This window comes from Pelobates fuscus, chromosome 8 (assembly GCF_036172605.1).
Source record: "Pelobates fuscus isolate aPelFus1 chromosome 8, aPelFus1.pri, whole genome shotgun sequence".
Taxonomy (NCBI): domain Eukaryota; kingdom Metazoa; phylum Chordata; class Amphibia; order Anura; family Pelobatidae; genus Pelobates; species Pelobates fuscus.
The window spans coordinates 178,139,531-178,152,793 of record NC_086324.1 but is presented as its reverse complement, the minus strand read 5'-3'; the positions used below and the strand labels follow the sequence as shown (position 1 = coordinate 178,152,793).

General features: G+C 43.5%; 1 protein-coding gene across 1 annotated transcript in view; it reads right to left on the bottom strand.

Annotated features, from left to right (window-relative positions):
- LOC134572094 (integrin alpha-M-like) overlaps nt 1-13,263 on the bottom strand; it is a 93,089-nt gene that overhangs the window by 30,273 nt on the left and 49,553 nt on the right. Inside the window, exons 11-16 of the mRNA XM_063430909.1 lie at nt 12,366-12,495; nt 11,989-12,128; nt 8,880-9,023; nt 5,727-5,948; nt 4,649-4,779; nt 3,884-4,038 (exon numbers count right to left, since the gene is read on the bottom strand). Of these exons, the coding sequence (XP_063286979.1) occupies nt 3,884-4,038; nt 4,649-4,779; nt 5,727-5,948; nt 8,880-9,023; nt 11,989-12,128; nt 12,366-12,495 (922 nt within the window). The remainder of the gene's footprint in view (nt 1-3,883; nt 4,039-4,648; nt 4,780-5,726; nt 5,949-8,879; nt 9,024-11,988; nt 12,129-12,365; nt 12,496-13,263) is intronic.

The following is a 13,263-nucleotide window of genomic DNA, read 5'->3' as shown; positions in this document are numbered from 1 at the left end:
CGTTCTCTCTATCTCATCCCATTATCCTCTCTCATATCCTGTTTTCCGTTCTCTCTCTCTCACCCATTATCCTCTCTCATATCCTGTTTTCCGTTCTCTCTCTCTCATCCCATTATCCTCTCTCATATCCTGTTTTCCGTTCTCTCTATCTCATCCCATTATCCTCTCTCATATCCTGTTTTCCGTTCTCTCTCTCTCATCCCATTATCCTGTCTCATATCCTGTTTTCCGTTCTCTCTATCTCATCCCATTATCCTCTCTCATATCCTGTTTTCCGTTCTCTCTCTCTCACCCATTATCCTCTCTCATATCCTGTTTTCCGTTCTCTCTCTCTCATCCCATTACCCTCTCTCATATCCTGTTTTCCGTTCTCTCTATCTCATCCCATTATCCTCTCTCATATCCTGTTTTCCGTTCTCTCTATCTCATCCCATTATCCTCTCTCATATCCTGTTTTCCGTTCTCTCTATCTCATCCCATTATCCTCTCTCATATCCTGTTTTCCGTTCTCTCTATCTCATCCCATTATCCTCTCTCATATCCTGTTTTCCGTTCTCTCTCTCTCATCCCATTATCCTCTCATATCCTGTTTTCTGTTCTCTCTATCTCATCCCATTATCCTCTCTCATATCCTGTTTTCCGTTCTCTCTATCTCATCCCATTATCCTCTCTCATATCCTGTTTTCCGTTCTCTCTATCTCATCCCATTATCCTCTCTCATATCCTGTTTTCCGTTCTCTCTATCTCATCCCATTATCCTCTCTCATATCCTGTTTTCCGTTCTCTCTATCTCATCCCATTACCCTCTCTCATATCCTGTTTTCCGTTCTCTCTCTCTCATCCCATTACCCTCTCTCATATCCTGTTTTCCGTTCTCTCTCTCTCATCCCATTATCCTCTCTCATATCCTGTTTTCCGTTCTCTCTCTCTCATCCCATTATCCTCTCATATCCTGTTTTCTGTTCTCTCTATCTCATCCCATTATCCTCTCTCATATCCTGTTTTCCGTTCTCTCTCTCTCATCCCATTACCCTCTCTCATATCCTGTTTTCCGTTCTCTCTATCTCATCCCATTATCCTCTCTCATATCCTGTTTTCCGTTCTCTCTCTCTCACCCATTATCCTCTCTCATATCCTGTTTTCCGTTCTCTCTCTCTCATCCCATTATCCTCTCATATCCTGTTTTCTGTTCTCTCTATCTCATCCCATTATCCTCTCTCATATCCTGTTTTCCGTTCTCTCTCTCTCATCCCATTACCCTCTCTCATATCCTGTTTTCCGTTCTCTCTCTCTCATCCCATTATCCTCTCATATCCTGTTTTCCGTTCTCTCTCTCTCATCCCATTATCCTCTCATATCCTGTTTTCTGTTCTCTCTATCTCATCCCATTATCCTCTCTCATATCCTGTTTTCCGTTCTCTCTCTCTCATCCCATTACCCTCTCTCATATCCTGTTTTCCGTTCTCTCTCTCTCACCCATTACCCTCTCTCATATCCTGTTTTCCGTTCTCTCTCTCTCACCCATTATCCTCTCTCATATCCTGTTTTCCGTTCTCTCTCTCTCACCCATTATCCTCTCTCATATCCTGTTTTCCGTTCTCTCTCTCTCACCCATTATCCTCTCTCATATCCTGTTTTCCGTTCTCTCTCATCCCATTATCCTCTCTCATATCCTGTTTTCCGTTCTCTCTCTCTCATCCCATTATCCTCTCTCATATCCTGTTTTCCGTTCTCTCTATCTCATCCCATTATCCTCTCTCATATCCTGTTTTCCGTTCTCTCTCTCTCACCCATTATCCTCTCTCATATCCTGTTTTCCGTTCTCTCTATCTCATCCCATTATCCTCTCTCATATCCTGTTTTCCGTTCTCTCTCTCTCATCCCATTATCCTCTCTCATATCCTGTTTTCCGTTCTCTCTCTCTCACCCATTATCCTCTCTCATATCCTGTTTTCCGTTCTCTCTCTCTCATCCCATTATCCTCTCTCATATCCTGTTTTCCGTTCTCTCTCTCTCATCCCATTATCCTCTCTCATATCCTGTTTTCCGTTCTCTCTCTCTCTCATCCCATTATCCTCTCTCATATCCTGTTTTCCGTTCTCTCTATCTCATCCCATTACCCTCTCTCATATCCTGTTTTCCGTTCTCTCTCTCTCACCCCATTATCCTCTCTCATATCCTGTTTTCCGTTCTCTCTCTCTCATCCCATTATCCTCTCTCATATCCTGTTTTCCGTTCTCTCTATCTCATCCCATTATCCTCTCTCATATCCTGTTTTCCGTTCTCTCTCTCTCATCCCATTATCCTCTCTCATATCCTGTTTTCCGTTCTCTCTCTCTCATCCCATTATCCTCTCTCATATCCTGTTTTCCGTTCTCTCTATCTCATCCCATTATCCTCTCTCATATCCTGTTTTCCGTTCTCTCTCTCTCATCCCATTATCCTCTCTCATATCCTGTTTTCCGTTCTCTCTCTCTCATCCCATTATCCTCTCTCATATCCTGTTTTCCGTTCTCTCTATCTCATCCCATTATCCTCTCTCATATCCTGTTTTCCGTTCTCTCTCTCTCATCCCATTATCCTCTCTCATATCCTGTTTTCCGTTCTCTCTATCTCATCCCATTATCCTCTCTCATATCCTGTTTTCCGTTCTCTCTCTCTCATCCCATTATCCTCTCTCATATCCTGTTTTCCGTTCTCTCTATCTCATCCCATTATCCTCTCTCATATCCTGTTTTCCGTTCTCTCTCTCTCATCCCATTATCCTCTCTCATATCCTGTTTTCCGTTCTCTCTCTCTCATCCCATTATCCTCTCTCATATCCTGTTTTCCGTTCTCTCTATCTCATCCCATTATCCTCTCTCATATCCTGTTTTCCGTTCTCTCTATCTCACCCATTATCCTCTCTCATATCCTGTTTTCCGTTCTCTCTCTCTCATCCCATTATCCTCTCTCATATCCTGTTTTCCGTTCTCTCTATCTCATCCCATTATCCTCTCTCATATCCTGTTTTCCGTTCTCTCTATCTCATCCCATTATCCTCTCTCATATCCTGTTTTCCGTTCTCTCTCTCTCATCCCATTATCCTCTCTCATATCCTGTTTTCCGTTCTCTCTATCTCATCCCATTATCCTCTCTCATATCCTGTTTTCCGTTCTCTCTATCTCATCCCATTATCCTCTCTCATATCCTGTTTTCCGTTCTCTCTCTCTCACCCATTATCCTCTCTCATATCCTGTTTTCCGTTCTCTCTCTCTCATCCCATTATCCTCTCTCATATCCTGTTTTCCGTTCTCTCTCTCTCATCCCATTATCCTCTCTCATATCCTGTTTTCCGTTCTCTCTATCTCATCCCATTACCCTCTCTCATATCCTGTTTTCCGTTCTCTCTATCTCATCCCATTATCCTCTCTCATATCCTGTTTTCCGTTCTCTCTATCTCACCCATTATCCTCTCTCATATCCTGTTTTCCGTTCTCTCTCTCTCATCCCATTACCCTCTCTCATATCCTGTTTTCCGTTCTCTCTATCTCATCCCATTATCCTCTCTCATATCCTGTTTTCCGTTCTCTCTCTCTCATCCCATTATCCTCTCTCATATCCTGTTTTCCGTTCTCTCTCTCTCATCCCATTATCCTCTCTCATATCCTGTTTTCCGTTCTCTCTATCTCATCCCATTATCCTCTCTCATATCCTGTTTTCCGTTCTCTCTATCTCATCCCATTATCCTCTCTCATATCCTGTTTTCCGTTCTCTCTATCTCATCCCATTATCCTCTCTCATATCCTGTTTTCCGTTCTCTCTATCTCATCCCATTATCTTCGCTCATTCTGGTCTCCTCTCTTTTCTAAATTTCCCTGGTCTCCCCCTGGCCTCACCTTACCTTTGTACTGGGAGGTTTTCAGGCTGGTGGCTACACACACTTCCATTTGCAGTTCTTTCCTAAAGTCCTTTGGATCAGGACATTCATAAACTGAAAGGGGGATCTCTGGTGGTTCAAATGTCATTGAAATTGAAACCCCCAAAACTGGACGAGTCCTGTAGGAGAAAAACACAGAATTGGGGGGAGGGGGGGGGGGAGAAGTCTATGATAGAGGGGTTTAATCTAAAGAGACTGAAAGTGAAAGAAAGTATGAGTAAAGAGAAGGAGAAAGCCTGAAAAGAAATGTAAATTAGAACATCGAGATGGAATGCGGGAATATGAGCATGGACATCTAGAAAAAGAGGGTGGTAGTGAGTAATGACACAGAGATAGATTAAACAAGATTTCAAGTAAGTTTAGTAATAAAATAGGGAAGAGGGGTTTAACAGAAGCCATTGAAGAATGTGAAGAAAGACACACGGAGATGGGGAAGAGTGTCAAATAGAAGCCATGGAAGAATGTGAAAAGGGACACACAGAGATGGGGAAGAGGGTTCTAAACTAAGCCTAGGAAGAATGTGAAGAAGGGCATAAGGAGATGGGGAAGAGGGTTCTAAACTAAGCCTAGGGAGAATGTGAAGAAGGACATGAGGAGATGGGGAAGAAGTATTTAATAGAAGCCATAGAAGAATGTGAAGTAGGGCATATGGGGATGGGCAAGAGGAACTAATAGAAGCCATGGAGAAAATGTGAAGAACACATGGTTCTATTCTTATTGTTCTCTCACCTCATTATTAAGACATTGCCTTTGCTCCCCACAGCCAGATCAGGAAGGCCGTCACTAGACATGTCCAGGTTCCCACTCATTGACCTGCCGAAGAGCATGAGACCACTACTGACCTGGCTGCCTGCAATATGCTATGTTAGCCGGAAAGAGAAACATAGCATCATGTTAATCACATGATATCTCACAGCGGTCATGGGCAAAACATTTTTTTTAAATACAATGAAGTATTTTGTTAAGTTTCTGTTACCAGATCACATTTCTATTACTGCTGTTACCTTATTATATATCTGCTACTGCTGTTACCTAATCTCTCAACATTACTTCTCTAGGAAATAAACTGCTCTTAGAATAAGTCCAGGATAACTAAACAAACCAATGTGTTTCATAACTTGTGCTATAAGGTGCAAAAACATTTTATTGCTTTACATTCTTCTATCAGCTTTTAGGATAGGAGAGGTTTCCCTTAACTTTAATTGAAATAAATAAAAATCCACAGACTATAAAATAATCTAAAATTATACATACATTATCTACAGCTGTCCACTGAAATTATATGACAATTAAAGGGACCCAACATCTACATCACTTTAATTTGCCTAACGCACCCATAGTAATGATGAGTTGGACTCATCCCTAAGAGTAATGTTGAGTTGGACTCATCCCAAAGAGTAATGTTGAGTTGGACTCATCCCAAAGAGTAATGTTGAGTTGGACTCATCCCAAAGAGTAATGTTGAGTTGGACTCATCCCAAAGAGTAATGAGGAGTTGGACTCATCCCAAAGAGTAATGTTGAGTTGGACTCATCCCAAAGAGTAATGTTGAGTTGGACTCATCCCAAAGAGTATTGAGGAGTTGGACTCATCCCTAAGAGTATTGAGGAGTTGGACTCATCCCTAAGAGTAATGAGGAGTTGGACTCATCCCTAAGAGTTCCCTTGATGCAGGCAGAGGAGCCCATACCGTCACGGCCATTATCCTGCTACTAAAAACCTTCCATATACTTTGAAGTTTTGAGACAGGGCACAGTAAATGTTTTTCGTACCTATTGATACTATACCAGGACTTGTTAAGTTCTCACCTGGATATATGACGTTCTGAAACCACCTGGCTGACCGGCAAAGATGTATAAAGCTCCTTGGTTGTTGTCCTCACATGGAGCACCAACTGCCAGGTCAGGTAGGTCATCTCCAGTCAGGTCTGGCAACACAGAGATGGCTGAACCAAAATGTCCCAGAATCTTAGTAGTGTCCCCATGCAGGGTATTCAGGCATGATAGAGTGACATGACGCAAGTTAATATCCTGGAGAACAAACATCATGATACATTTCATCTCACAAACCCGTCACTTCCAGTATTGCTACTTTCCCACCTTTGGGGAGGGGTAAATGAGGAAAGAAACAAGGGAGAGGTAGCAGTACGAAACTAATCTACAAACCTCTATACCTAGAGACAATTCGGGATAGTACTGCACCATCTATAGACGAACTGTCTAATAATTATATAATGCACTGCAATACAAACCACATATTAACCAGCACCAGCCAGTGTAATATAGCCCATACATACATGGAATTACATGGAGACTAACAACACAAGGTTAAAACAGATTTATTAATGAAGAATAAACACTAAAAAAGTAGAGATAAAAATAAATTCTGTCTTGATATAGACAGAAATGTTACAAAAAGTGATAAACCATGGATCTTGAAATTAGTTTTAAAAGTATAAAAATAAGTGAATGGAAAATTCTCACAATTTGTCCAGATTCAATAAAGTCTTTAAGGGAGTGAAAAAGACAGAGGGAGTGAGAGAGACAGAGGGAGTGAGAGAGACAGAGGGAGTGAGAGAGACAGAGGGAGTGAGAGAGACAGAGGGAGTGAAAGAGACAGAGGGAGTGAGAGAGACAGAGGGAGTGAGAGAGACAGAGGGAGTGAGGGAGACAGAGGGAGTGAGAGAGACAGAGGGGGTGAGAGAGACAGAGGGAGTGAGAGAGACAGAGGGACTGAGAGAGACAGAGGGAGTGAGAGAGACAGAGGGAATGAGAGAGACAGAGGGAATGAAAAAGACAGAGGGAGTGAGAGAGACAGAGGGAGTGAAAAAGACAGAGGGAGTGAGAGAGACAGAGGGAGTGAGAGAGACAGAGGGAGTGAGAGAGACAGAGGGAGTGAGAGAGACAGAGGGAGTGAAAGAGACAGAGGGAGTGAGAGAGACAGAGGGAGTGAGAGAGACAGAGGGAGTGAGGGAGACAGAGGGAGTGAGGGAGACAGAGGGAATGAGAGAGACAGAGGGGGTGAGAGAGACAGAGGGACTGAGAGAGACAGAGGGACTGAGAGAGACAGAGGGAGTGAGAGAGACAGAGGGAATGAGAGAGACAGAGGGAATGAAAAAGACAGAGGGAGTGAGAGAGACAGAGGGAGTGAAAAAGACAGAGGGAGTGAGAGAGACAGAGGGAGTGAGAGAGACAGAGGGAGTGAGAGAGACAGAGGGAGTGAAAGAGACAGAGGGAGTGAGAGAGACAGAGGGAGTGAGAGAGACAGAGGGAGTGAGGGAGACAGAGGGAGTGAGGGAGACAGAGGGAATGAGAGAGACAGAGGGGGTGAGAGAGACAGAGGGACTGAGAGAGACAGAGGGACTGAGAGAGACAGAGGGAGTGAAAGAGACAGAGGGAGTGAGAGAGACAGAGGGAATGAAAAAGACAGAGGGAGTGAGAGAGACAGAGGGAGTGAAAAAGACAGAGGGAGTGAGAGAGACAGAGGGAGTGAGAGACAGAGGGAGTGAGAGAGACAGAGGGAATGAGAGAGACAGAGGGAATGAAAAAGACAGAGGAGTGAGAGAGACAGAGGGAATGAAAAAGACAGAGGGAGTGAGAGAGACAGAGGGAGTGAAAAAGACAGAGGGAGTGAGAGAGACAGGGAGTGAGAGAGACAGAGGGAGTGAGAGACAGAGGGAGTGAGAGAGACAGAGGGAATGAGAGAGACAGAGGGAATGAGAGAGACAGAGGGAGTGAGAGAGACAGAGGGAGTGAGAGAGACAGAGGGAATGAGAGACAGATGGAATGAGAGAGACAGAGGGAGTGAGAGAGACAGAGGGAGTGAGAGAGACAGAGGGAATGAAAAAGACAGAGGGAATGAAAAAGACAGAGGGAATGAAAAAGACAGAGGGAGTGAGAGAGACAGGGAGTGATAGAGACAGAGGGAGTGAGAGAGACAGAGGGAATGAAAAAGACAGGGAATGAGAGAGACAGAGGGAGTGAGAGAGACAGAGGGAGTGAGAGAGACAGAGGGAGTGAGGGAGACAGAGGGAGTGAGGGAGACAGAGGGAGTGAAACAGACAGAGGGAGTGAAAAAGACAGAGGGAGTGAGTGAGACAGAGGGAGTGAGTGAGACAGAGGGAGTGAGTGAGACAGAGGGAATGAGAGAGACAGAGGGAGTGAGAGAGACAGAGGGAGTGAAAAAGACAGAGGGAGTGAAACAGACAGAGGGAGTGAGAGAGACAGAGGGAGTGAGAGAGACAGAGGGAGTGAGGGAGACAGAGGGAGTGAGGGAGACAGAGGGAGTGAAACAGACAGAGGGAATGAGAGAGACAGAGGGGGTGAGAGAGACAGAGGGACTGAGAGAGACAGAGGGACTGAGAGAGACAGAGGGGGTGAGAGAGACAGAGGGGGTGAGAGAGTCAGAGGGAGTGAGAGAGACAGAGGGAATGAAAAAGACAGAGGGAGTGAGAGAGACAGAGGGAGTGAGGGAGACAGAGGGAATGAAAAAGACAGAGGGAGTGAGGGAGACAGAGGGAGTGAGAGAGACATAGGAAGTGAGGGAGTGAGAGAGACAGAGGGAGTGAAAAAGACAGAGGGAGTGAGAGAGACAGAGGGAGTGAAAAAGACAGAGAGAGTGAGAGAGAATGTGTAAGAGTGACAGAGGGAGTGAGTGAGTGAAGGAGACAAGAAGTGAGAGAGATATAGGCAGTGAGAGAGACAGAGGGAGTGTTATATAAAAAAGTGCAGTGAGGAGTGGCTTATAACAGAGTATCCAAATCTGAAATACTGCATTCTCTTTACAGTGTTTATAGTGGTTATAGTGGTTACAGTGTTTACAGTGTTTTAATTGTTTGTAGTGGTTACATTGTTTATAGTGGTTACAGTGGTTACATTGTTTATAGTGTTTACATTGTTAATAGTGGTTACAGTGGTTATAGTGGTTACAGTAGTTCTAGGTAATGTTAAAGAATATCTTACCATGGCAGGAACTGGACACAGGTAAACACGACCCCCAGGAACTTCTGGAGAATAGTATGTAGGGGCTCCAACCAGGAGGAGCGTCTTGAATGTGTTTGTGTTTACTTGGACCACGCTCAATGATGATCCAAAGTACGACCCAATCTGAAAGTCATGAAAGACACATGGAACACAGGAGACATTAACTGACGTGACCATACAGGGACCCAAATCACCTATGTGACAGATCTCTCTGTCTTGAACTTACAGAGACGTATCGTTCATTCGCTGGTTTAATTCGTGTTTTTCTGTTCTTGTGGACTCTATACCATTCCCTTTTTTACTACCGAATAAAACTCCCGAATGGCCGGCCACCCGGTAGAGAAGTGTGCTGCTGGTTAACCTCTTGGCCCCATTCGAACGTTGAGGTTAACTGCAGACACCTCTTAATTGATGCCTGTAGCTGGGTGGCCGCCATTCGTATGCCAAACACGTGGTGGCGGTCATTTTAAAGTCCCGAACGGCCAGCGGTGTTCGCCGAAAAACCCATTGAACTGGAAATGGACACTATTTGGCACGAACACCGCTGAAGCCGCCGGCCTCCCTTCTCGTTCGGTAGAAAGCTCACGAACGTCCCTGTATTTAGTACTTTTGACACGAAAAGCCATACCCCAGATAGCCATCTGTGGAGTCTATTCGTATGGAGAACAGGCTATGTGAACACTTTGACTCCACTGCGATTGGACTGTGTGCAGAGGATCTGAGCGCTATTCGGTACTTTTGTGCACTCAGATCCCAGCTATCTAGGGACACATTAAATGCCTGTATTATATTATAGTATTCCAAAGTTATATGTTTTTATGCATTTTTCCAATTGTCACCTAAGATGGCGTTTAGGCTCTGTCCAGGGAGATAATTGAATTACTTCCAATTATCTCCAGGACAGAGCAAAGGGTCCTGGGTAATTAAAGGGGAATGGCTATATGTGTAACACTGTGATTGGTTATTGTAATGTCCTTGTCACAGTCTCCAATCTGGTCCCCTAGGGGAGTGTCCACCAGTTGGGAGACCTGCATAAATACCAGGCAGGTAGCCCTCAGTAAAACAGATTCCTGCTGACCCTCAACACGAAGCTTTGTCTCGTCATTGGGGGGATTATTCGTATGGATTATGCTTGTTCGACTATTTGGGAGACTGACTGATTTGTGTGATTGTTGTTCGGCTGGTTTTGGAGATCAACGGGTTCATATGATTGCTGTTCGGCAGTTTGGAGCACTCAGTAGCTACCTCTGCATTCGGTAAGGGAACGTCCTATACGGAAGTAACCCCTCTCCTACCGGGGGAGCCGTAACAACGTACAATCCGCTAGTCACACATCATCCGATAACATTTATATTTTCCCTTTTACAGTGTCTCTCTTCAGTTATAATGTTTATTTACGATTATATGAGCAGCGGAAGGTGAGTCCGTGATACGTGTTACGTTTTTAACGTATCCTGATGATTTCCAGTGAAAGGTTAATAAGATGAGGCTAAAGCTGTACCTCAACGATGAGACCCAAACAAAGAAGAATGATGCTTGCGATTTCTGTATCTCGTCCTTCCGTCTGTCTGTCTGTCTGATAGTGGCCGAGGTTCTCTCAGTAGTTACCATGATGAGAAACATGACTTCTAGTCACATATACCAGTGCAGAGGACAAACTGCCACCACGGAGGCCCCTCCAAAAAGATTCTCTGTCTGCACCAGCCGCTCAGTTGATGTGACCAGCAAATAGCTGTAGCTAGATGGGCCGAATGGATCTTATTTGCCGTCACATTCAATGTTTCTGTCACTGGAAACGGATTTCTGATGTTGAATACCCTGAATATTATCATTTGGTCTCTCAGCCAGTACTTAGCAGTTTGATATCAAATAACGGTCAGTAGAACCCAGTCACTACCAAGTTCTTAAATACGGGATGTATAGCGAGGTAGCACAACGCTTAATGTTGAATAGACTGTCTTTCAGAAATATTCACAACATTTAAAGTTAAGGTTTTTGTTTATTATTCTTTCATCCTTTTTAGAAATCTCTGGCTGGAAAGAGTCGGGGGCATTATACAGGATTTAATAAGCTTTCCACATGATTCAATAGGGATATCACTCTTTCTTTCCAACATGTATGAGGACATAAAAACAAACCATAAGAATGTAACTCCATGTTTTGGTTATTTCTTGGTTCCTTGCTATACAGTATTATGCTATGTTTAGCTTTTGTTTTTTCGTGTCCTCATACATGTTTCTCCCTATTTCTCCAGTAAGTGTTTTTAAGTACCTTAGCACAAAACACAATGGCCCCTTTGCACACTGTGCCAGTATTATTATACTGGAAATACCCGAATGCACCGACACCGACACACTTTCACTCTGCAACTCTTTACTATGAAAGGTATAAGCGCACCGCGTGGATCTTTTGATTTTTTTTGTGTTTTTAGAGCTGTTTTACTGCTTTTACCTTCTTATTATTCTATACGTAAATATTGTATCACTGTAACACTAGCACCTTTCTTTGCTTGATCTTTTTTATATAAAATATATTATAACATTGTTCAAAACATTAAAACATGTTAAAAATGTATCCAAAAATATAAAATGATTTCAAAAAAATTAATTGAGACCAAGGTTGGAAATATCATCGAAGTCTAATAAATACATGTTTTTATCCCAGGCAGTGAGTGCGACCAAGTAAGTCATTAGAATTGGCCAAACACCACTTCTAGCTTTAGGAGTTTCAAACAGGACAGGAACCCCCAGAATGAGGATCTCCAGGTCTGTCTGCAAAATCTCTTTCAGGGTATTAGCAAAAGCAGCAGCTAATTTGTATATTTTAATGCAATTTATACAGAAACACTTTAAAAAGGGGTCATCCAATTTATATCGGTGTTAGTGGTGCTTTCAGAGACCTGACATTAAGCCTACTTGGTTGTAGGCGGTAATATTGACGCTCTCTTGGGAATTAGCATTGCCTGTTCATTGAGCAGATATAATGTATTTTTTTTATATTTATGAGGAGGATCAGGTTAATTATTTTAATTAATTGTGACCATAACAGATGCATTTTGCAATGTATTCTAGCCCATTCCTATGGTTACCTTGTCCCCCGTGGCGGTGGCCTTCTTGTGCCACTGTGAGGTAGCTGGGTCTTTCTTGAAGATCTGGACATTGCCGATATGTTGGTATCTTGGGGCTCCAAATGCCATGACATCCTTTCCCACCTGCAACAATGCATACCCTGGCGAACACCCGTTGGGTCAAGTATGGTTTAAAATCCATGATATCCTAAGCAGCAGTGACGCTACAGGCTTTTAATACAAACTTTAACCATCTAAAGATTGTTACCAGTGACTCCCAGAGGCTCCTACATGCAGCCCGTACACCAACCACCCTCCAACTCAGGAATTTGACACAGGTCTTCACAGTCTCAGAGGTGCAAGACCCTTATAACACCTACATGGCTACATGTTCTCACCCATGTACGAATCCTTCATATCGGTTTCCTCTCGAGTGGCATTTATCCAGGTACTACTCTTGTCATCCTTGTAAATAGACGCTCCTCCAGACCAATCATATGCTCCAACTGATCCCAGAATGGACCCTTCCTGCGAGGGAAAAACACAGGAAATAAAAGGATCCACCAGTTGGAGGATCCAGTAAATGGGAAAATGTATTGGCAGAAGTTCAGGGTCACTAAAAATGTCTGGAGGTGTAGGGTGGGCAAACAAAGAAAAGATATCGGAAAAAGTAGATTAAGATACTGCAGCCATTTCCACCACGCTTTCTGGGACACACATCATTCATACGAGGTGACAGGCAGCATTCAGAAAGTGCTTCCCTGTGTATGTAGACGTCAGATGCTGCAAGTAGTAAATCAATCAGGAATCCTGCAGCATATACATTACTAATGATACCAGGCAGCATTTTGATGTGCTTCCATTCACCATGATAAAATTATGTGACCAGGAAACATGGTGGATATGGCAACCTACCTATGTGTGTGTTATCTGTTTAATTCTGCAGGGCCCTTCAAACCCCTCATTGGTGACTGTTTGGAGAAGCATTTCTTAAAGGGACACTACACTGCCCAAATACAAATTAAATAAAATCCCCCCTGTTTAGTAGATACACACAGTGAAAACATGAATGCATTTAATTATCCATTTTTCCCATTGGGTTTTATCTAACAACGACTTGCAAAACCAGCATATCTCTTGTCTGCAGCCTATGTAAGCCCTCCCCTTCTAACCCCGCCCAGACTTTCTGTGGCTGTCCAATCACAGACTCCCCAATGCAGCTCAATGAGAAGTCTTTGCAAGGCAGGTGCTCTGGGCAATCGCTGCCCCTTACTATTAGTTTATCTCCACTAAACT